The sequence below is a fragment of the Festucalex cinctus genome, chromosome 3 (assembly GCF_051991245.1).
Source record: "Festucalex cinctus isolate MCC-2025b chromosome 3, RoL_Fcin_1.0, whole genome shotgun sequence".
Lineage (NCBI taxonomy): Eukaryota > Metazoa > Chordata > Actinopteri > Syngnathiformes > Syngnathidae > Festucalex > Festucalex cinctus.
This window is the reverse complement of record NC_135413.1, coordinates 12140722-12165117: the sequence shown is the minus strand read 5'-3', so window position 1 is coordinate 12165117 and position 24396 is coordinate 12140722. Positions and strand designations below refer to the sequence as shown.

The following is a 24396-nucleotide window of genomic DNA, read 5'->3' as shown; positions in this document are numbered from 1 at the left end:
CAGTGATTTTTACATGTGATTTTTACATTGTTGTAAAGGTAAACAGGTGTAGTCTTGTCTCAAACAAACTGAAATAATAATAATTGAATTGAATAAGTTGAAAGGCTTTTATCAAGAGAACCTAAGGTATTATTTACTTTTCATAGATGGCTGGAAAATAAATTCTGAATAATCTAGACTGATAAATAAATACGAAAAAAAAGAAGCCAAATTAATGGAGGATACTGAGTCCCTATGCAAATCAAGCGTGTTCCCCCTCTTTGTTGTAGTTTGTGCTTAGCAAAGATGAAATCCCAAAATTCCCCACACACGGGAAAAACAGTCGGACTACCGTAGGTGTTTGCCAGCTGTGGCTACTTTTTACAGCCTATCAGAGAACAGTTAAAACACTTCCTCTGACTGCAGCCCAGCAGGGAAATAAGATACTGCTGAATGTGGTAAATACGGAGTTATCGCTCTCCCTGGTTCTTCTCGTGCCCTGTCTCCTGTTCTGCTCCAGCGGGATACAAGTATAGGAAAGTATGACCCTTGGGGGGGGGGTCTATGACGTACCGAAGCCTCCCATCCTTCTGCTCACCCCCTCCTTCCCACTCACTCAGACCTGAGCTAACGCTCCTCCAGGGGCAGCTATGCGGGTCCATGTCTGTGTGTGTGTTTCAGGGGGTGCTGACTGAGGTCCTGGGTGGCTCACAAGAACTGCTGTGTGTGTCAGTTCCTGCAGGAAGCTTCAGTCCCATGACACACACACACAACACACACACACACACACACCCATACACGCACCTCTGCTATCTCACAGTATTTCCCCTCTTAAAAAAACAAACTGTCCCATTTTGCCTTATTCAGCCACTCTTGCATTTCATTTTGTATGGATTGTCCCCCATTCTCACGTCTTTCCTATCACTTGTCGTTTAGCTGTTGTTATTCTTGTCACTTTCTGTCATTGCCATTCTTTTTTTTTTTTTTTTTTTTTTTTTTTTTTTGGGGAATTTGTATGCACAGGTTAGGAATGGGTCTGAATTTCAAGAAAATAGTCCTTGAAACCAGAAAGAGGGGGGGTGGGGAAACAGGACAGATTGGAGAAATACACTAGACCGCTCCATCCTGCTATTAAATTTACAAGCTTCCACCCCCTCTCCCTCTCTGTTTCTCCCTTGCTTTCCTTGGAAAATGTGTGTTGAGTTTGGAAAGACCCACGGGAGGGAAGGCAGAGGGAGGTGGGAGAGTGACTCGGAAGGGAATTGCATCAAGACAATCTTTTCTTCCCTAACTCCTACATCTCCGTCTTTCCTTTGTTCCATTTGCCATTTCCTTCTCTCTCGCCTTTCTGCCCCCACAGAGGACCAGTTGGAGGGCAAAGGTGCCCCACCACCGTTCTACACTCCTTCCGCATGTGTCCCTATTCCCTCTCAGTGGGACATAATGTCCTCACTCCTCGGTTGCCTTCCCTCCTGTTCCCTTGCTCGCTAATTGTGCCAGGACAGGGAAACAAGCAAAGAGGACATGATTATGATACTTTTTCATGCAGTCTTCTTTAAGTCTTGTCTGTCATGTACAGCCACCATACTGTACACGCACTTAATATTTCTCTTGGAGAACACTGAATAGTCACATGCGGAAACAGTCAATGAGTCATCGTGGAAAAGGTTTGTCAGATCCCCAAGCAGAACATATTGCATTATTATTGCTTGGTCATAGCTTGAGTACAGTGTGCATACTTTTGAGACTAAATGCCTACAAAAAAGCCAAAACACCAGCACTTTATAAGACAAAACAACTTTTCTGCCCTCCTCATGTGTTTTGAAATTGAAGACATCCATTTCTCCATTCATTATTTTTCTATGTACTGCTCATCCTCACGAGCTTGCAGCCTATAGCACCTGATTTCTGATGAATGGCAAACTTGTCATCTGCCAATCAGAGGACACATGAATAAAAATAACATTCACACTCACACCTATGGAGAGAGTCTTCGGTTAACCTAGCAAGCATGAAGTTTTTGGAATGTGGGATAAAGTCCACCCAATCATGAAGATAAATGCAAACTCTACTATACTAGTTTGCTTATAATGTAAGTTAATTACAGTTTTGTGAGGGCAGCAGTTTGACTCTAAAATAGATCATTTACATGTTCAATATATCTTAGGGGAAGAATTATTTTTAACAAATTGTATTTTGTCCAGCATGCTGCTGGAATGGAATGAGTTAACATCCTTCAGAGAATGAGTGTCAAACTCATTTTAGTTCAGGGGCCACATTCACCTCAATTTGACCTCAAGTCGGCCAGACCCGAATATTTGTGGCCAAATAAGCTATGAGTAACAACATTTCCAAATTGTTTCCTTTTTTAAATATATAAAACAACTAAAACAACTTGTAAAGCTCCAGAAGTTATTTTAAATTTACATACCGTAAATTTCCGCATCCATCTGCATCTTTCTCAACTCACCATAAAAAGTAAAGTGGGAACTTTTCAGAAAGTGGGTGCAGTTTTCCCCCTATACCTTGTAAACGTATATGTACATAACAATTAGGGGTTTTCATTACAACTGTTTTTCAGATTTATACCAGTACGAGTACTCAACTCTTGAACAGTCACCGATACCGACACCAAGTAAATAGCATTTGTACTTTTGATACATTAAATTCCCCCCCCCCAAAATGACAGATGACATTGAATAAAGACTATATATCTCATTAAAGCATTTATCAATTGCATTAACATAATGCCAATTTTCTATTCTTCTAATTTCTAGTTCTTGAGCGTAACATGGTCGTGAGCACCGATATCTTGAAATAAGGCCAGATACCTGGTATCGGTACTTGCCCATCCCGAATAAAAATGAATATAAGTTGTGACAGTGCATTAAAAAAAATGTTACATCAAAACAACCTCTGCAATATGATATTAATTTTCAAAATATTTCTTCTTCTTTATATGACGTAGGCTTATGTTGCCTGAAACCTTCCAAAACAGCCAATTTCAAAATGCCACCCATCAGTTTGCCCTCCAGTGGACAAAATTAGCCACAACAATTAAAACAACTGCAGTTAATGTGTCACATCACCACGGGCCACTTTGGACCCCTTCACGGGCTGGTTCCGGCCCGTGGGCCTTATGTTAAGGATTGGAGAAGATATAGGTAATGATAACATTTTAATCCTGGTTCTTTGTGATGGCCGAAAAGAAGGACACTGGCCTTCTCTGCCTCTCCCCTCTCGCTCCCTCTCTCTTTTCCTCTTCCCTATCCCTCTCTCGCTGACTCTCTCTTGAGGTCCATAATGTAGTTTTAATTTCCCCAAGGCTATACCACAGGAAAACAGTTCCTGCGCTCGTGTGTGTTGTGTGTCAATGATTATTGCCTGCTTGCAACAATGCACGGGCTTTTCGTCTGTATTGCAGCATTTAAGCCCTTTGTTCGAGGCTGTTTGTAATCTTTGTCGATATACCGAACGTGTGCGCACCAAAACTCAAATAGGTGAGCAGCTTGTTTGCCAGTAAACTTTTTGTTATGATCTACCATACATGTTTGTGAACCAACACTGTATCCTCATGTGCCTATTTTCAAACTTACTTCCGTGACGTGAGCACCTCTTTCATCATATTGTTTCCAGACTTGGGTGCTGCTCTCCCTTGCCGTAGCATTTCCCACAAGCCAGCAGGTGTGTGCACGCGAGTGTACGTGTATGCGTGTTTGTGTCCGTGTGTCTGCAGCTCTGTGCCTCAGCAGTAGCGTGTGCTTGTATTGTGAAAACACAGAGACAAGCATTGGCGGGAGGGGGGAAACAAGATGAGGTGGGATGCAGAGGGGAAGAGGTGAGGAGAGATGGCTTCTTAATATAGCCACCTAACACACACACATACTCCCCACACACACAACAAACACACTAACAAACAGAGCAAGACAGAGGGTGGGGGGCATTCCCCAGAGAGAGAGGAGGGGGGCGTTGTGTTGTTGTGTCCAGCTGCACCTGTTCAGCTTGTGTGTGTGTGTCAGTGTGTATTTGAGTCCACTCAAGGCAGCCATCTTTTTGTATTCTTGACATGTTGAACTCAAAAAAGGTAATGCATGGTGCTGACATTTCCTGTAAAACAAAAACAGCAGGTGAAGCAGGACTTTTACTTTTGTTTTGTACTTTCCTTATCATTAGGTTCTTAGTGTTTAAAAGGGAAGACAACCCAACATTTTACTTACAATAATATATGTGCCGCCATTCTTATTATTATTGTTTTTGTGGAATATGAATTAAGCAGCAAAATCAACCCTTTTTTTTTCATCCATCTCAAGGGGAAGCCATTTTGTCACTGAAAATGAGGATCATAGTTGCTTAGGGCTCAGGTAAACGACCAGCCACGGAAAGAGACACACGGGTGCCTGGAATTTGCATTGCATAAAAAAAAAAAAGTGTACATGTGGGTCCCTATTCGTTCATTCGTTCATTCATTCATTCATTCATTCATTCATTCATTCATTCATTATTTTCCAGATATTCTATTTTTTTTTTCAAAAGGAAATAGATTGTGTTCAATGGGAAAAAAATATCTTAGAAGGACATTCTAAAAAGGAAATTTTAGAGCTGTAATTTTAATATTGTGACGGTGCATTATTTTTGCTCCCGATTATCATACCGTCAGAATCTAGTATAGGCCCATGCCTAAAAGTATGAATGTAGTCTTGTTTTGGAGTCTTTTTTTTTTTTTTTTTTTTTTTTTTTTTTTGGTTGGGTCTGTGTGGACAGGTAGAATTCTGCCCAGCAACAAGAAACATGCAAAGACATTCTTTTGATCTTTGTCCTCAGTACGGTAATTAATCACAAGTGATTTATGTTGGACATGCCTTTTGCATATTTGCCAGTGAAATGAACAAATATCTCATCAGACAGAAGGATAGGATCTTGGAATTTCCTGTATGCTGCGCCATTTTATGTATTTATTTATTTTTTTTACATAATATATAAATGCCAGTACCCTCTTGGAAAGAATACAGCTTTATTGTGGCTTTTAACAAGAACATTTGAAAAGCACATATGAAAGATGATATTGTGTGTTTTGGCCCACAACTTAAGGTGACATTCCAATTTAACCGAGTCTGGTTAAAAGTCTGCTTTGGGCAGCTTGTGTGTGATGCATACTATGTGACATTGGTTGCATGTGTCTGAAGACACATCAATAAGGTCCGTGGGCAACACGGTCCAGGTTTGATTTGAACATCACAGCTTGTTGTTGGTGGCCCTGCTGAAGGGGCTTGCTGCAGCCAGGTGCCTGTGAATTCGACTACAGTGATGATGTGGAGCAGAATGAAAGCCTTGTGTCGCGGCTGTTTGCTTTCTAAACATTCTGCTGGAAGCTCCACACACACTTTTCCACACCTTTTGATGCCCCTTTAAGGTTTGTGCAGACATGTTCATGTGTATGTAGGTGTTTTATGTACACTTGGCCCGCAGATATTCATCTCCCCGAGCAGCTGTGTGCAAGTCAGGCCAAAGTACCACTTTCTGGTTGCCAAATCTAACACATAAGTAACCCCCTTTGCCTTTGCAGTGTTACACTATGTTTTATTCCCATTTAAGACTTCTTGCTTTAGGACTATCTTTCAGTATTTTTCTATCACTAAGGAATAGCTCAAGAACATTTCACAGTTCATTAGATCCCCAGGTGAATGTTCATGCTGACTGTAGCTGTGTCCACAGCATTAAAAAAAAAAAAAAAAAAAAAAAAAACATGCGCAGAAAAATTCCAGTTCCCAAAAAATAATGTGCAGCACAGTGGCAAGAATGGGAAAAGTGGAGCTAGGGTTAGGGTTAGCTTCTCTGGTCATTTATTTAAAATTAAATAAATAAATAAATAAAAATTGATACAAAATATAATAAAAAAATTAAATATATAAATAGAACTAAATGTCAATCAAATCAAAACGCCCTGCTCATAATGTGCAAGAAAAAGACATCATCGATCCCGAATACTGCACCAATTCTGTTCAGTGTAAAGTCCTCAACACGACCGGTTTCATGTCATTCCATGTGGGCGTGGGGCAGTAGGGGGTGGCCACTCCTAATTTGAACTAAAGCAGGCTTAGCACACTACATGTAGCAGAGTGAAAAGTCACCCGGAAGTTTAACGTCCACTCGACTCGCCGGTGGCCAAATCTGCCAGTTTTATCCGGCTTTCGGTGTCCTCAGTGGCTGTACTGCTTTTGAAGAAGTGCTTCTTTGTTGTAAGGCGAAATTCCACCTTTGATGTCTGCCATGGGATGTGGTAATTCCTCGTGAGTTAAATGCTGCCACTGGCGGCCATGTCATTCAACGTGTATTTTACGCACGCGATACGTCACGATGATCACATGACTGTCCAAAATGCCGATATAGTACTTAACGTAAAAATATTCATAAAAAGTGCTATAAAATCATTGCTCAACATAAATTGTCAATTTCAGGGAAGAGTTGAAATTATCCATTTCACAGAATAGTTGATTAGTTTTTCATAAGTCTTGTGTTCCTTTAACTCATTTACTCCCATTAACTTATACATATTTTTTTTGTGGTTTAACTGTCCCAAAGACGTATTTATGTTTTTTTTATTTATTTATTTTCATTTTTTTATGCTAGAGCATACAGAAGGCTGATGCAACCTCTCAACTGCAAAGAATGGTTGCAAAAATGGTAGTTATTACACAAACAGCCAGCAGGTGGCAGCAGAGCAAAGGCGATCAAGCAGGGCCATGTTGAAAAAAAAAGCTCAGTTACTCACAATATTAAATAGATTTGTGAAAATTGATGAAACTTACCTATATTCTAATGCTAATTGCTGCAAAACGGAAACAGATCTAAATATACGTTTTTCCTGATGAAAGAAGAAACTTTAATCTTTCTTTTGATAGGTTCCATGTTTTTATAGCAATAGAAGATAATATTCTGTGGGCTTTGCAAAATCAGTCAAAATCCAGTAAAACCGCCGGGAGTGAATGGGATTGCTTCTGTGAAAATGAGCTTTGTAAAGTAAACTAGCATATGCAAATGAACAATTGTGTATTTTATGTTACCTAACATCACTAAATGGATTGCTTTTAACCCCAGTGTGTGTTTCCAGAAAGTTAGCCTTTCTACATCCATCCATCCATCCATCCATTTTCTTGACCGCTTATTCCTCACAAGGGTCGCGGGGGGTGCTGGCGGCTATCTCAGCTGGCTCTGGGCAGTAGGCGGGGGACACCCTGGACTGGTTGCCAGCCAATCGCAGGGCACACAGAGACGAACAACCATCCACACTCACAAGCACACCTAGGGACAATTTGGAGCAGCCAATTAACCTGCCATGCATGTCTTTGGAATGTGGGAGGAGACCGGAGTACCCGGAGAAGACCCACGCAGGCACGGGGAGAACATGCAAACTCCACCCAGGAATGGCCGAAGCCTGGACTCGAAACGGAGTCCTCAGAACTGGGAGGCGACGTGCTAACCAGTCAACCACCGTGACGCCCTGCCTTTCTACATGTGAATGCTAAAAAATAACAATCATCTTCCTGGTTAGGTTTTCTATGACCAGAAATATGATAAAGCATCTTATCATTTAACTCACTACTTACTTCATCGAACTCATTTAAACTTGGGTAATGACACACACGCACAAGCGTACACGAGCCTAACGAGTGGTGATTAGTGGGTCTCAGCTGGGCGGGGTTAGGATGCGTAACATCACTCTGCACTGTGGACTCTGCTAATTCACTTCTCTTTATCTAATTACCCTGGGTGTACACAAACACGCACATACATACGCGCACCAGTAATACGCCACACACACAAGCCACGTGTATCGTTCCTGCAGATATGCAAAGTGACCTAATTATTCCTAAGGTGTCACTTTGCATATTTATATTTGTACCGGTTATTAAACAAGCATTGTCCTCAGATTACTCAGGCTGATGACTACAACCTGGAATATTACTCATTACATTTCCTCCAAGGGATCAAAAAACACCAGACAGGCATTTTCTCATCAGCCAAAGCCAGGGTTACATGCTGTCAAACCTGCATGTGAATATTGTCACAGTATTTGCTGAAACTTAATATAATCACAAGGTAAAAAGATACATTTTTTGTTTCATTCCCTAAAATTCAACCCTACATTTCCTCAGTTTAAATTGCATTTTACTAGAACTTCACTGTTTATCATAGAGGTCATCAACCTTTTTGAGGCTGAGAGCGATTTCTTGGGTACGGATTAATGCGAAGGGCTACCAGATTGATACACACTTTTGAAATAACAAGTTCACTCAAATTAACTTCATTGATGGTGTTATGAGGGCCCAAACAACTTAATCACCGAACATTAGCTATTTTTAAAGAGTGAAAATCAGTGGGGGGGAATCGGCCGTTTAGAAACAAAACACCCATTAACACATTAAAACATAAGAAAAAGATATTGATGTTCAAACAAAAGAAATAGGCAGAAAAACTGGCCAATTTTTGCCATTTTTCCTCTCTGTTGTAAAGTGAAACAAATACTGAAGGACAAAATATATATAAAATATATATTCCATTCCGTTCAAATATTTAATATTTATTTATTTATTTATTTTTTACTTAATCGACTTTCTGAACTTTTAATCTGCCAAATATCGAAATCGGCACAGGCAAAAAAAAAAAGAAAAAGAAAAAAAAAAAAGAAAAAAAATCCTTATTGGAACTGATAAATAATGTTTTATTTCTGCAAGTATCTACCAGTGTTCACATTTTCAAATGATCACTACAATGTACTTCATAGTAAATCACAAATGCCCAATCACTCGTGAGCTATTTTAAGAACAGGTCCGTGGGCTACTCGTGGTTCTTGGGGGCTACCTGGGTGCCCGCGACCGCGTACACCATATTGGTGATCACTGGTTTATCACGATACTTTTTCTACTTAATTAAATACCTTAATTTCATTATGTTCACTTCAGATCCCATATGTAATTGAGACTATCATTACATGGCAAAAATAAGAATCAGCAAAGCTGTCATGGATAAGATTTTATAGACCGGTACTTAGATGGATTTGTGGAAGCATCAAAAATCTTAATGGTAATATTAATGTAGCATCTCATAGGGAATCATTTTTTGTGATGAAAACACCCTGGCTGTGTTTGTTTATTGGATGTGTGTGTGTCTGTGTGAATGTATTATAATGTGTAGTTATTCCTGGCATTGAGACAGCATGTGACTCAAAGATAGTGGTCCTCTGTAGACAATGCTTGTATGTGTTTTGTGTCCACTGCTATATCCTGCTAAAATGTGTATGCACATTTTTGGTTTTGTGCATGACATCATGCCTGGTGCTTTCAAACATTCTTAACTGTCTCATAGGCTCCTAAAGCCAAGTTAACTGTGCATCCAGGACAGAGATGTACGTAGCACTGTCATCGCTATGCTTCCCGTGATACCAGTTTCATCACTGGACTCCGCCCCCCTCACTCACCTTTCACCCTGAGAGCCTAATTACTGTATTAGTGGTCAAGGGTCTTTGTGTGGAGAGTTTCCACTAATATTACTAATATGTGTTGTCACTGTCGTCCATTTGTTGTTGTAGAGAGCAAGCGAATGGAAATGTGGATGCAAATCAACATGAGAGAGAGAGAGAGAGAGAGAGAGAGAAAGAGAGAGAAAATATACACACGCACAATATGCACACACACACACACAGAAACATTAAGTTGCTTGACGAGTGCAAGGGAGATGGTTTCATCTGGCTTGTCCCACTGTTGCCATGACAGCAGGTTGTGTTGGCATGCACTGGATTTGGCACTGCCCTCACCTCTGGCATCACAACCCCCTGCTATGCATACATGTATGTGTGAGAATGTTGCTGCCATGTCCTGTATGCACACAACTATACTGCTGTACGTTCACAAGTATAATCTAATGGCATCCAATATAACAGCTGCATATTACATTCTATATTCTCGAGTCTTTGTTAACTAATGTGGTAACAATTTGCATTGGCATACAACTGCACTGCATTTGAATTTTGACAGTGAACCTATTGTTATTATCATTCATTTGTTTCTGGATCATCACTTGTGTTCATTTTTGTGTTGTCATACACTATTGCATCTTTTTGTGTAAATTGCCTGCAACATTTGTGTGTGTTTCATCAGCAAAGGGTCCACGTTCTTTCCCTGGCCAGACGGTGCTCTCACCACTGGACAGATGGCCAACACCCTCCTTCTCTTCATCCTCATCCCTTCATCTAGCCCTCCTTCTATCCTTCCATCACTAATGTCCTCTCCCATGGCACCCCATCACCGCACTCCCTCGTTCCCCACCTCCCAGCATCCCCGTTTCCCATCACACCTCTCCAGTATAAATTAGGCTGGCAGTTGGATTTTTGGCGACTGTACAGTACGTTCTCATGTTTAGCTTTGCTGTTACTATACTCTTTTGGTAGAGATTTTTAAAGGATGGTGTCATATGGGAACACACCTTCATTAATTAATTCATAAATGAACTTGCGGTTTACCTCATATAATTTTAGTTGAGTTGGACCTGAAGTTTCCGGTTCTGTTGCTAACACAAGTTAGCAATGACACTACACTACCCATAATGCTTTTCTTTCCATCGCGGATGACCCGGATGAACACTACTACACGTGTGTCACAGACATGGCATGCAGCCCCGGCAGAAGTATGAGACGAGCCCGTTTTCGACAAAAACAGCGCCACATTAATAAATACATAAATAAATGACTCGTCGACTATTAATATTAATTGTCAACGGTTTTGATCGTCAACGTCGTGATTAGTTGACTAATCTTGGCAGCCCTACACTCAACTCAACTCTATATTTATGCAGCACTTTAAAACAACCTCCACTGTTTGCTGCCCCTGGGGTCCATGTTAAGATTGAAAACAGCACGGGCCCCAGAATTTAACCCTGTGGAACACCATTTTTTCAGTTCTACATGTGAATTAATATTGCACATGTTCGTCTGACCACTTTCTTTTTTTAAACGACATAGTATAAAATATGTATAAAATTTGTGCAGTTTCTAACTTTACCGAACTCGAAGGCCTTTTCGTTTTACAGCATGACTGCGCCTAAATACTCAAAACAAGGTTCAGAAAGCTAGGAGGTGTCCCAGTAGTTTTGTCCATTTAGTATAAGGCAACATTCCATTAATAGTTTTTGCTGCCATTATAAACTTAATGGAGAGCGACATTTTATTGAATATATTAAAAAAAGTTTGATTTTTTTTTCTCTGCAGCATAATTCAATCCTGCACATTAGTATTGCTGTTCAATTAGTTTTTTGTTCTTTCTTTTTTATTTTTTTTTCTCTCCTCCCTGTGTCATTTGTCAGCCCGTCTGGAATCCCAGCATTTAAACAGTGATAATAAGGTGTGAAAATGGAGACACAATAGAGCAGAGAGCATTGGGCCATCACAACCCTCCACTGGCCGCCTCTCACATGACTAACACACACATACGCACGCACACGCACTTTCACAGTTCACACTGATTATGTCACATGCTGAAGCTCTATAGCTATGTGTCATTGTAATTCAGTCAACTTCCACAAATCAAAGGACAAGCATATGGTGGATCATTTGTACTCGAGAACACAAACCAGATCCAAAATGACAAAGCAACAATGAATTAGTTTAATGAAAGTAAATGATGCTTCAACTCACCAGACAAAACAAGTTGATGCAAGTTACAATGGGAAATATTTTTTTAAGCATGATTAAAGAGAACAACTTGTGGACTGTGTGCATGGTTAAACATGAAAATCAAGTACAAGTTACCATAGACCCAAACATGTATTAGTAATAATTATGAAAAGAAACTGATCCAAATCAGTAAGACAGTTATCCATCCTCATGATTACGTGTATTGTCTATCCTCAGAAGTCCCAGCATCAGTCAAAGCTCTGGAACCCAAGGACGGCCAAGGGGCTGCTGCTGAGGATGCAGAACAAGAGGAGCCTGGCGACCATGACGATGAACTGGATGACGACTCCATATTCACTTGCGACAACTGTCAGCAGGACTTTGAATGTTTGGCTGAGCTCACAGAACATCGAACCAACCACTGTCCAGCAGGTGGGTGGGACATTCCTTCATTCATTCATACTTTGCTTGTACATGCTTGTGTGAAAGAGGGCAGCATGGTGATTTTGTGGGCTAACTTTGGGTTGTTTGCTCTCAATTTCCAAAAACGTGCATTTTATGTTCATTGAATATTAATTGGTGTGAATGTGTGTGTTTTTAATTCTGTTATCAGGCGTGAGTCTTAATACATTAAAAATACATACTGCACCTGCACTTTTGTACACCTGTGCCCCTCATGGGTTATGAAATATTTAGATTTGTGAGGAAAACAAAAAACTTGTGGTAATACAAAAAAAAGACAGTAAGTGAGCCAATACCAAACAATACAGTATGCTATGTTGCACTTAAAAATATATAAAAATGCTGCTTTGTAACAATGTTCTCCCTCCATCAGGATTTTGTAACCACACCAGCTTGGATACCTCCAGTTATAATACACACACATACACTAGAGTCGTTATTAGTAGTGCTGTAATTAATGGAGGGACTGAAAGGAACGCGGCAGGGGCATCTGGTTCCTACAGATTAATCCAAATGCGCGCTTAACAAGCCAACACACACACGCACGTGCACACACTTCAGCTGCAAGAGAGTCTGCTGCCTCCAAGCGTCTGAATGGTGTTTACTTTGATATGGGGATGAAGAAGTGTGCGTGTGTGTGGAGGGGGGCTTTGTTGAAACTGGTAAAGTGTTTTTACACACTGTATTATGATAGTCTCAGCAATCTCATATTCACCTGCTGCTTCAACATCCCGATCCAGCAGATAGGCACGTGTTGCGTATCCAGCCAGTCTAGCCACAGGGAGGTGCTCAGATGCTTTGTCGTGATGTTAATTTCACTGGATGCTATTATGCAAATAGGTGTCAATGATTTTGGAGTAAAACAATTCCCCTCAATTGTCAAAACAGTGCTTCATCACTGGGGTATCACAAGGCCTTAAGAAGCTGTTAAACATATAAGAAGTACATTTTAGTCTATTATTTGTTTGGGATATAACAATAAAAACTGTATTGCAGTATTAAAGTTGTCACAATATCATTGGCGTAATGTCATGATATTAAAAGCAGCACATTTGTTAAAAAGTCAGGTTATATTGCATTTGTGCAGTTCTAGCACCCTCTGGTGGTTAGTTTATTATTGCAGTTTAATTTCAAATGAGGATGTTTTGGCCACTTTGGCAATTATCATTCCCATATATTGATTGGTCATACCAGCAAATATTTTTCAACATTTCAGTCAAAAAACACATTGTTAATATCATTATTATTTGTATAATCAAATTCTAATGTTATATATTATCATATTATTGCTACACTTTAAAATACCTTTTTTTTTTTTTTTACCTATCCCAAGTTATCCAACTAACTGCTTGTTAGACCTTAAGACAGTGACATCAACGTGTTGTATCTCTATAGTGACTACACGGGTTACCTCTAACAGTAAGTGAAAGACTCAGTCCAAAAAAAAAAAAAAAAGTGCATCTTACAATGTACAGTGGGGTTTGTGGCCTTAATATTTTTGCTTTGAGTCCAGTACAGTCTATTTGTTAAAGGGACAATTTACTTGTATTTAACGTTTAAATAAAATGCATCTACATTTAATCATTTATCAATATTTGTTTACAGCAACATTAACCACACCATGCCATCTATTTTAATGACAAAAAATTTAATTGTGGGGTCACAGACAATTATTAAGGAAATATGATTTATTTCTTCTCTCAGATTTTTTAATTGCCTTTGCGTTTTCTTGATCCTCACAAGGCCCTGCAGTGCACTTTTGGGTCTTCTTCATACCGTGCTGTGTTAGACGCTCACCAGCACATATGTACGCCGTGTCTCTGTCAGAGCATCGGCTGTGGCCTGTGATTTTCAGCACAGGAGTCTGGGGAGGGCGACATGTTACTGAGCAAGAGAGCTCAGAGAGGGCAAGAGGGAGAGCAGGAGAAAGGAATGGAATGAAATGAAATGATGAATCTTCTTTTCTCCCTGGAGAAAGAGAGATTCATATTACAGAGTAATCCCACAGCCCAGCAGGATGTGTGCTTGCATGTGGTGGTTTGCGTATGTAGATTCAACCAAGAGTTGGATTCGTCTGTTGTGTGTATGAAAGTTGTTGTGGGACTGCTGCTTTCTGGTTATTATTGTGGAGATACTTGAATTAAAAGCATGGACTAAAGAATCCTTTTATGTTCTCTGGTTCCTGCTCCTGGGAGCTGATTTAGTAGAACCTATGGGATGCATGCACACATGCACACCGCCTTCTAGGGATGAACACAATACCCAAATAAAAAAAAAAAAGTTATCTTCCCCTTGGTGGCAACCATATTTACTTCTGAAATAATGTGATGCATGCACAATGTCTTCGTTTTTTGTGGATGTGTGTGTGTGTGTGGAGATTTGGGGACAGCTTGCATGCGATTCTTCTATTGACTTGATTGGTCTGTGTGGAAAAAAGATCTGTCCGAAGGTTTGAGCAAGAGATTTTGGGTCTACCTTTTTTGAATTTGAATAATTTGAGTTGTATGATTAATCATTGCAGCTCTATATTGAACACTTAAGCCTAAAGGTTACTGTATTTTAATCTTGGCCTTGATAGTGGTACTGGGAAAGTCGTAAGAATTTTCTTATTTAAAGTGTTTGAGAATCACTGTTCTAATAGTAAGTGAAGGCAACATTGTAAACAAATTACCTACACCCTGTCAATTGGAGCCTGACATAATTGATATATCTGTGTACACAGTTTACAATATATATATATATATATATATATATATATATACACACACACACATATATATATATATATACACACACACACAGACCCACACACATCAACACAAACAACACACCCTTTGATAATAACAAACGAATTAACTCCTGCAGTAAATCAGAACTAGAGTAAATATGAAAACAAGCAGTGCTTAATTGGCGTTATTGGATGTATTAAAGGTCACTTGAAAGTTCAACTAGCACTCAATTCAAACTGGCCACTAAATTGGTAGCACACAAAAAACACACACAAAAGTGCATCTGCTGTATGTCCTCCCATTTTGTAGCAGATTTCACTAATTAGTGTGCCTGAGTGGGCTTATTGTGGTGAGGAAATGACGTTGGAGCATACCCTGTATACTCTTGTGGCGAATGAGTCCCGAGTTAGCATGGAGCTACAGCTATAACACTGAATGGGTCCCAGGTGCAACTGTGAAGCACCAAGTAATTCAGTGGCACTCTAGCAGAAGGCCTATAAAGAGGCACCATTAATTTGAGAACAAATTGGACAAACACACTCGTACACACACCGCGGCGCAGATCAATGACACATAAATGTGTGTACACCCAATCAAGCATGCACATAACCCAAAACAGGACATTGGGTTCGCGTGATGTGATTCAGTCTGGCTGTGCCTTCTGTCTGTGCACACCTAAAACACGACTAAAGGGTATTTTGCTTTTCTTTCTTTTTTTTTTCCCATCTGTATGACTTTTTAATGAACAACCTTGTATGTGCGGCACTCTTTGCGCTTTACATGTGGGTATCTATCCTGTGGGTGTGCTGTGCGTGCAAGAGAAAGAGCGAGCAAGAGAGTCGCGGGAGTGTCGATGGGTCTCAGTAGGAGTCAGAATGTGGAGCAGGGGCTCCCCGAGGAGAGTAAGAGCGGAGGAGAAAAAAAAAATCCCACAGATCAAATGGAGAACATTCTCTGGCCCCACTATGCCACATCACATGCTCACATATGTCTAACCTTCGCTTAACCTCAAATCTCCATGCTTAGATTTAATTATTTTCAGATGTGGAACTTGGTTTTTGGCTCTTACAGGGAGTCCAGTCAAGTGCCGATAAAATGAATTTGGATTTGTCACTAACCACAACAAGCAACTGTATCAGTTTCATGCATACATAGCATCATTTCAAAGTTGTGAAGTTGCTTTTAAGGCCCTATCTACAGTATGTTTGTGCGTTTCATCTTTTTTATTTTTTTATTTTTGTAGTACAGTACGACTACATTTTGAACGTGGTAAATGGCTGTCTGCCCATCAATCCATTTTCTTTTCTGCTTGTGGCGTGCTGGAGACTGGTTGCCAGCCTATCACAGGATACATATAAGCGAACAACAAATAATCCTTTGCGCTCACAGGAGGGTCGGGGCCTGGATTCAAACCCCCAAGCTCACAACTGTGAGGCATATGTGCTAGCCACTTGTCCACTGTACCGCTTATTTTCATTATTTTAACTTAAAGACAACGGCTGATTTAGATTTCCAAAATCAATTTCATTCACAAGGGCATGATTCAATTCACGATTCATTTTGATTGATTTTCGATTCAGTTAGGATATATTGTATATATTTATGTTTTTATATAATTATTTTTATTTTATAATTGAAATTGTAAATTAAAAAGATTCTGAATTGTCTTAAACTGCAATAAGTCAGGCCTTTTGTAAAAGTAAAATACTTTTGAATTACTCAGAACAGTAAACAAAAATAAATAAAAAATCACCTTTATGTAAAATGTCATTTTCACTGTAAGTGACAGTCATATTAAAAGGATTAATTACTGTTTTGCAAATCAAAAATGTGCTATGAAAAGGATTTGCTTAATCGATTCTTTACAAAATTACTAGTGCTGTCAAACGATTACAATTTTTAATCTGATTAATCACACTTTTTAATCTTGATTAATCACGATTAATCAGCTAAATTACTTGTGTGTTCGCGTAATATAAAATAAATACAAAATACTGTAATATTTTGACATTAACGCATTTTATTATCTGAATGTCATTTGCAAACAATGATTAAATGCATGTACGCAATTGCATGCATGCGTGTATTGCTCAAAACGTAACAGCATCATATCAATTGGGTGCAATTCAGCAATTATTAATTAAACACAATTTACTTTTGTTTTATCTATGAAGTCCCATCAGGGTGTTTTTCTTTCTTTCTTTCTTTCTTTCACACCGACTGGAGTCACCCCGCCGCTCATTTTGGAACAACAGGCGTAGGAAATGCCGTGCATTGACCTCATCACTGACCTGCGCAGCCTTCAATGTAACCATCCGCGGTTACGTTCAAGGCTCAAGTGCGGTCCAAAAAAATAGTGCGATTAATATGCGTTAATACGTGATTAATGCGACATTTTTCTGTGATTAATTAATCCTATTAACGCTTTAACTTTGACAGCCCTAAAAATTACACAATAGAGCTTACCAGAATCTGTAATATTGGAATTCAGTATCTCTAAAATTGGCCGGGTGTTAAACAGTAAACACTTTCTTGTAGACATTTATGAAACTACTACAGTCATGTAAATGAGCAGTCACATCATCTTGTAAGTCCCCGTTGTTTATTTTTGTATTCACACACAAACGCGTGTGAGGTGTTTTAGCGAGACTACAACACAGCTCGAGTGATGTTTAAAGAAATAGACAGAAGAGGAAGTGAGTGTCAAATAGTAAAGGATGTAGCTGTCTATCAAAGCAGGAGGGCCCGAACGGGTGCTGTCAGTGACAAATAGCAAGTCATTAACCCAGCCGGTCGCGTCTTCAATGCCGTGAGTGGAAGAGAGTGTGTGTCGGAAACCACATATACTTTCCTAAGGTATTTGTGAGGTCTTTGTCAATTGAGCACATTCAGCTGCACTCTTGATTCTCCTTCTTCTCAGTGAAGGAGAGTGGCACATTACCAGGGAGGGGGTGCACAGTGAAATCAAGGGAGCAAAGAAGAGGAAGAGGTGGTGGGGGTGAGGGGGGTACAGGTGAGGAGGAAGGAAAGTACATGAGGGTGAGGAGGGGCAATCAGAGGAAGAAAAACATGGAGGGATTGGAAAGCAGGGAGGAGAGCGGGGCTGTTAGTGCAGGGGGCCCTTGGGTGACTGGTTTGTCCCTCGCGGGACGTCTCCCCTCTGCTAAGCCCCAACCGTCTGTTGCAACCCGCTGTCTCTTGCTCCCTCTCTTTCTCGCGCACGCACACACACGCATGCACGCACCTCACTGTGTCTGTCGACAGCATAGCAGCTGAGTCCTGTGAGGCCGAGACTCTTATTAAACCCACAGATCACTTTCTACTAGAAGGAAAGGTAGGAGGAGCTTCACTTGAAACAAAATTACAGACGGCCTCCTGCACTCTGGCCTGCCACTTGATCTGCGTGTGCGCGCGTGTGCGTGCGTGTGTGTGTGTGTGTGTGTGTACTAGGTCAGAAAATCTGTTTGTTCTGTCAAGGTCCTCTTCCCATGTATTTTAACAAATAATGTCATAATAAACAATATCAGATTTCTTATACATGTTGTGGTCTTATAGGTTAGGCTTACACTACAATAAAAATAAATTAAAATAAAACAGACTTGCACTCTTTTTAGCGTTCATTCTGACATCCCAAATTCTACCAAATAAGTGTGGCGTAAAATAAATCACTAAGTCATAAATCGGATTACAACAATATTGCAAACAAATCTGTGGCTTATTACTTCAACTTTACATTTTTCAGTCCTCTCAACTCTTCAAACTACCCAACATCCATAACCTGGTTCCTGACCTCATCGTCTGAGCAAACAGTTGGTGATTCAATGCATTGAAGCCCTGCTGAGACCTGCACTTGCCTTTGATTTAGAAACATTAAAATCTTTTAAAAATGGTACAATCTTAATTTGCCTGATCGTTCGCTTGCATCATTGATCAGCTTCACAAAATAAGAGTGCGTTATACTTGATATTTATCAGTATTTTTAGAAGACCCCCCCGCTTTTCAATTGATGTCAATCAATAAATGTTTTTTTCAGAATTCACATGATCTAGCCGTACTCTTAAGCACTGAACTTATTAAATACATACACTATTATATAAATAAATACATAAATATACATATATAACAAAGCCGCCATGTGATTGGCTGGCAACCAGTTCATGGTGTACCCCGCCTACTGCCCATAGCCAGCTGGGATAGGCTCCAGCACCCTCTGCAGCCCTTGTGAGGAGCAAGCGGTTCAGAAAATGGATGGATAAATGGATGCATATAAGAAAGCCTGACTGCCTGAGAATAGCAGCCTTTTCCATTTGAAAATTTCATTCACCTACTTTGTAATGTTGATTTGAATTTGATTGCTTGTTCAGTCCTCACGTGCATGTCCAGTAGTTTAAAGTGACTGACAAAATAAATGTTCTGCTCTTTTCACGGCTGTTCTTTTTGTTATTTTCCCTGTCGGCTTCCGTGCCTCCCTCCTTCTTCCCGCGTACTCCCTCCTTGCCAGCCTCCCACCTCCTTTGCTGTGTGTGTGTGTGTACCCGGGGGTGGCCCGAAGATTCCTGTGCTAAGCCCTTGGCATACATACAAGCGCGGGCGCGCACATACGCACGTGCACAGTAATAGCGCACAGACACAGCTGGCTGCTGCTCAGGTTTTCCAGGGAGAGAGCGGGAGCCCGGCACCAGAGGAGAGGGGGATGGAGTGGAGAGAGAGGAGGTGGGGGGGGGGGGGGGGGGTGGTCACAGCATGCGGCGACGAAGAAGGGTTGTTGTGGAGTCATTTTTCATCACAGGGTTCATTTTTCACTGCACTTCTTCCACTGACTTCATCGCTCTATTTCTCTTTATCTGTCCTCTCCTCCTGCTCCCCCCCCTTGATCCCGCTTTGTCTCTGTTTATCTTCCTTTTTTCATTCCCCCCCATCCCCACTTCAATCCTCTCTCCCTTGTATGCGCTCCCTCTCACCCAAACTCTTTCCATCCTCCTTCCCTCGCCATCTCTCTTTCAGCCTAGTTTCTCCTTTATGAAATATGGATGGGAGCAGTTTTGGGTGCGCTGAGAGGTTTGCAGTTCGGGGAAGCAGGATGGGAGGGGGGCGCGACTTAGGAAGTGGCAAGAGACAGAGAGGGAGAGGGATGGAGCTGGCGTCTCAGCAGACGTGCCTTGTGCATGCACCTAAACACCTCACTGAGCAATCTGTCAACATGTCAGCAACACATGTTTGGTAAAAAAAAAAAAAAAAAAAAAAAAAGCCGTTGGAAGGCGCGAGGAGCGCGTGAAAAAGATCTCTCCTCCTCCAGTGGGAGTAATGGCTCCCACCAGGGCTCTGGAAATGCTTTGAATTCAGCAGATTTCTATTGCAGGCTTCTCCCCCGGGGGCGTCTTTTTACAATGCCTGCATCTCAGAAATTTGAGCCCGAGGACCCCTAGGGGCGTCCTTTCATAATGCCTGAAAATGTAGGGTTATATTGTGTGCTCTTCCCCGTGAGGCTTTTATTAATACCTGTATTCACTGCCGCTGGAAATTACACAGGCGGCGCTGCAGGGGCCGGAGCTCGCTCCAGGAAGGGAGAAAGACTCTGTGGGGACGTTTTCTCTCTTTTTCTTTCTCTTCTTATCCCTTCTTTCCCTCCCCTTCCTCACCTCTTCCTCCCCTGTCTCTGACTGCTTCAACTCATTTTGTTTTTTCTGACTTAATGCAAGAGTGAAAGCAAAAATTTGCCAAAGGACAGAAGATCGTGTGTGTGCGTGTGCACGTATGTGTTGGCACCGGCTTGCCCCTTGTATTCAGCCCCACTTTGCTCAGAGGAAAAGAAGCACTCAATTAAAAATGTAACTTCCCCCTCTTGTTTCCCTCTCATCTTGACTCTCTCACTCTGTGTCCTTATGTGCCTCGTGTGTAGATCTTGCGGAGGGTAAATATTTGTGTGTGCTAGTGGATGTAGACGGATAATAGCCTCCGTCCGTGGTCCACTATTCAGTGTCTGCGTGCGTGTACTTGCATGTGTGTGTGATGGCGAGACTACAAGACGGCAGCTTCTGTTTCCAAACGTTCATTAGAATTCTGCAGCCAAAGGGTTTTGCAGCTTTGCTGTTTTTTTTTTTTTTTTTGTCTGTTTGTGTTTATTGATCAAATATTTACACAGTCAGATTAAGGAGATATACATTTACATATCTTTGAATAAATAAATTGCCTGATCTCTGCAGTCGGATTTTCTATTTAGTTTTCACTTTTGTGGGGTTTTCTTCTAACTGTTCCATGATTGTGCAATTATGAGGGTGTTACTGCTGCTTCCTGTTGGTTGTTGATGTTCAACCAGCGGTGCCATCCAGTTGTGTTATACCAGTGGTTCTTAACCTGGCTTCGGTGGAACCCCAAGGGTTTGGTGAGAGTTTCAGCTAGGGGTTCGGCAGAGGTCAAATGATTCGTGATGATGCGCCCTGCTTGCCATCTTTGACTGCAAGTGATCACACTACATTGCTTGGTCTATCTGTGCTGCAGGGAATTTGGTGCGCTCGGTGGTCAACTTGTGGCTGTTGTGATGGTATGTCGTGTCATTTCTTTATTATTGTAATCTCTTCATACTAACTGTTGAGCAAAAAAAAAAAAAAAGAAAGAAAGTGGTCCAGTGAATGTCATTTCTATAATAATAATTTCTCATGTAGGCCTATTGCGGAACATATGGTGTTTTTCAAACCTCTGCCCCTGGGTTCCATCTTAATTAAGAAAACTTTGGTGGTGGTTTTAGAGTGCTCTATAGTTGAGTTGAGTGATGGGAGTAGCGTCCTAATTACATGATTTGCAATGCCAAGTTGAGAAATTCAATTCCAGACAAGTAGCTTTCCAGCAGAACTAAAGGGACACTTCTTTAAGCTGAATGGAAATGTGGAATACATGAACACTTTCAGAATTGGAAATGAAAAGAGCCAGATTCAATGAAAAAGCTACTCTTCCTGTTCATTTTGTTTACTAGTAAACCTTATACCTATGCCTTCAATTTTTTGGGAAAAAAAGGCATTTTATATTAAAAAAATAAAGAGTTCACGCATAGGAAACCGGTGGGGTCCAGTACCTCCAAAAAGTTTAAGAACCACTGTGTTAGACACTAAGTTGCCTTATCAGTGACAGCACAATATTTTGCTTGATTCAGTTAAGAACTGGAAGAGCTATTGGGTTAAGACACTGCTTCCATTAGACTCCTTCCTTTCTTTTATTTGAATCACAAGTAGGGGTGTCACGATTCGCCAACTCCACGATTCGATTTAAATTTCGATTTTGGTGTCACGATTCGATTTTTTTTTCGATTTTTTATTTTTATTTTTTTATTTTATTTTTTTTTCCGCTCCCCCACTTTATAACACAGAGGCATATGCTTCTGTAGGCTAAGGCTAGTCTATGATCATTGGTTCTATTCATTGTACAGTAAATCTTATTTCAAAAGATCGGCTACATATAGGTGATGCAATTTCCATATTATTTTTGTGTAAATTTATGTAATATATGATAATTGACATTAGGCAGGAATGATCAAATTCAAAGAATTTATTTACAATATAAAGTTAACCGTCTTGTTCTTACTGAAGTGTAAAATAAAAAATAAAAAAACAAAAACAAAAAGTCACAGTGGGTGCCTGCCATCTATTGACTGTTTTTGGTTACAACAGTGTGCTGTGCGTTCATCTTAAAATAATGTGCAATGTGCAACAACAACAAAAAATATATTGTATCCAAAGTCATGGAACAAATACAGCCTGAACAAACTATATCCCAACATTTACAGTTGCTGGGCATACTGTAGCGTGGTTCAAGTACACTAATTAAATGTTTGAATCCAGCGTTTTCCAAGGCTGCAGGTCTGCTGCTATAAATAGACCTATGGATCTGGCGTTTCGCGCGAGCTGAAGTGTGTGGAAGTTTCACTGTAAATGAGGATGAAATAGTTGGTTGGACCGTTGTTTTCCCACTTCTAGTTGAATTTGATAAATCTAAATCTTTGTGATGCCTGCGTAAATGTCCCGTCATGTTTGTCGTGTTTCCCGTGGCCGAGTACAGTACGCGCACATAGCATATCTTGCAAACTGTGGTCTTTTTATCGACAACGTGAACATTGTCGACATAACTCACCGGGAACGCAAAATGTTTCCAAACTGGTGACGAGAGAAGCGGGAGCGGCTTGAAGCACCATTGCTGTGTCTGTCCGCGCTTGCCATCATGACTGCAGGAGAAGTCAGCTAACAAGTGCCGTTAGCTAGTAGCTGAATGGCTGCGTCTCATTTGCTTTCCTGGGAGGTGGCGGCGGGCGCGGGGGGGGGGGGCATCGAATCGTGTGTCCTCTCTTCTATTTCGATGCTCGAAATCGTGACGTAATTTCGATCGATTTCGATAAAAAATCGAAATCGTGACACCCTTAATCACAAGTATGTCCCTTATGTGGTTTAATTTATACATCTCAAGCCACACTCAGTTTAAACTCTAACCCATTAACTCCTGCCAATTACCTCTGGCGTTCCCCAGGGCTCTGTAATAGGGCCCCTAATTTGTATAAGTGAAGTGCGCATTACGTTTGCGCATATTTGAAAATCAGGTTTAAAAAACAAAACAAAAGCAAAATAAAAACTTGCTACCAAACATAGCCGTCATCTGAATGGCGGTGAATGGAGTGCTGAACGTGTTTGCGTAACTGCACACCTTAAAGCTTGCAAGCATTGTGTAAATGGCTTTCAGTCTTAAATGACAAAACGACAGGTGCAGTTCGAGCCATTTTTGACTGTCCTAATGGAGTTTACAGGCAACAAAAAAAAAATAGAAAAACTCATATTCAATTGCGAATTTAGGATGTTATGAAACAGCTAATGAATTACGTCGTCATTGTATGATACGGTAGAAGTCTCCGACGTAATTGGGTAGCAGCTAGCTGTTAGCATTACCAACGAGGGCTCGTAGTAAATGAGTTTGACAGTTGGTACCTGGCTTACTTTAATGCTTTTTCAATATTCTGGATCAAGGCTACTTTGTAATTCACTCTCCATGTTAAAAGGGAGGGAATGTGCCTTAAATTTCACTTTGCCGTCTTTTATTATTAAGAAAAGAAAGAAAAGATAAATAGAACTTTTTCTTCATTTATTTTTATAAAACACTTTTCCCCCATTAAAAAAAGAAAAACATTCAACTCAAAATGTCAAACATAGCCGTTTAGATTTTAGGAACATAGCTTTAAGCCCTTCGCACTGTACCTTATTTTACACATGGACCATGTATAGAACGTTTCTGCCTCATATTTCACTTAAAGTCGTCTTCCTAAATCCTAAACGGCTATATTAGAAATTTTTATTTTTTTAGTTTTTATTTAAAAAAAACATTGTTATTTAAAAAAAGGATTTAAAAAAATAAATGCAGACAGTAAATCCTATAACGGCTATATCAGACATTTAAAAATGACTTCTTTTTTTTTTTAATAGATAAAAGCATTTTACAAAATAAAAGAAGACAACGTACTATTTACCTTTTTTTTTTTTTTTTTTTTAGCTGATCCGAAAAACGATCTGATCCGTACCTCAAATCCGT

At 40.3% G+C, this 24396-nt stretch overlaps 1 protein-coding gene across 3 annotated transcripts in view; it reads left to right on the top strand.

Annotated features, from left to right (window-relative positions):
• znf423 (zinc finger protein 423) overlaps nt 1-24396 on the top strand; it is a 195778-nt gene that overhangs the window by 18887 nt on the left and 152495 nt on the right. For all 3 annotated transcript variants that reach the window (XM_077515846.1, XM_077515845.1, XM_077515847.1), the window contains exon 3: nt 11882-12076. In XM_077515846.1, coding sequence (XP_077371972.1) covers nt 11882-12076 — 195 coding nt within the window. The remainder of the gene's footprint in view (nt 1-11881; nt 12077-24396) is intronic.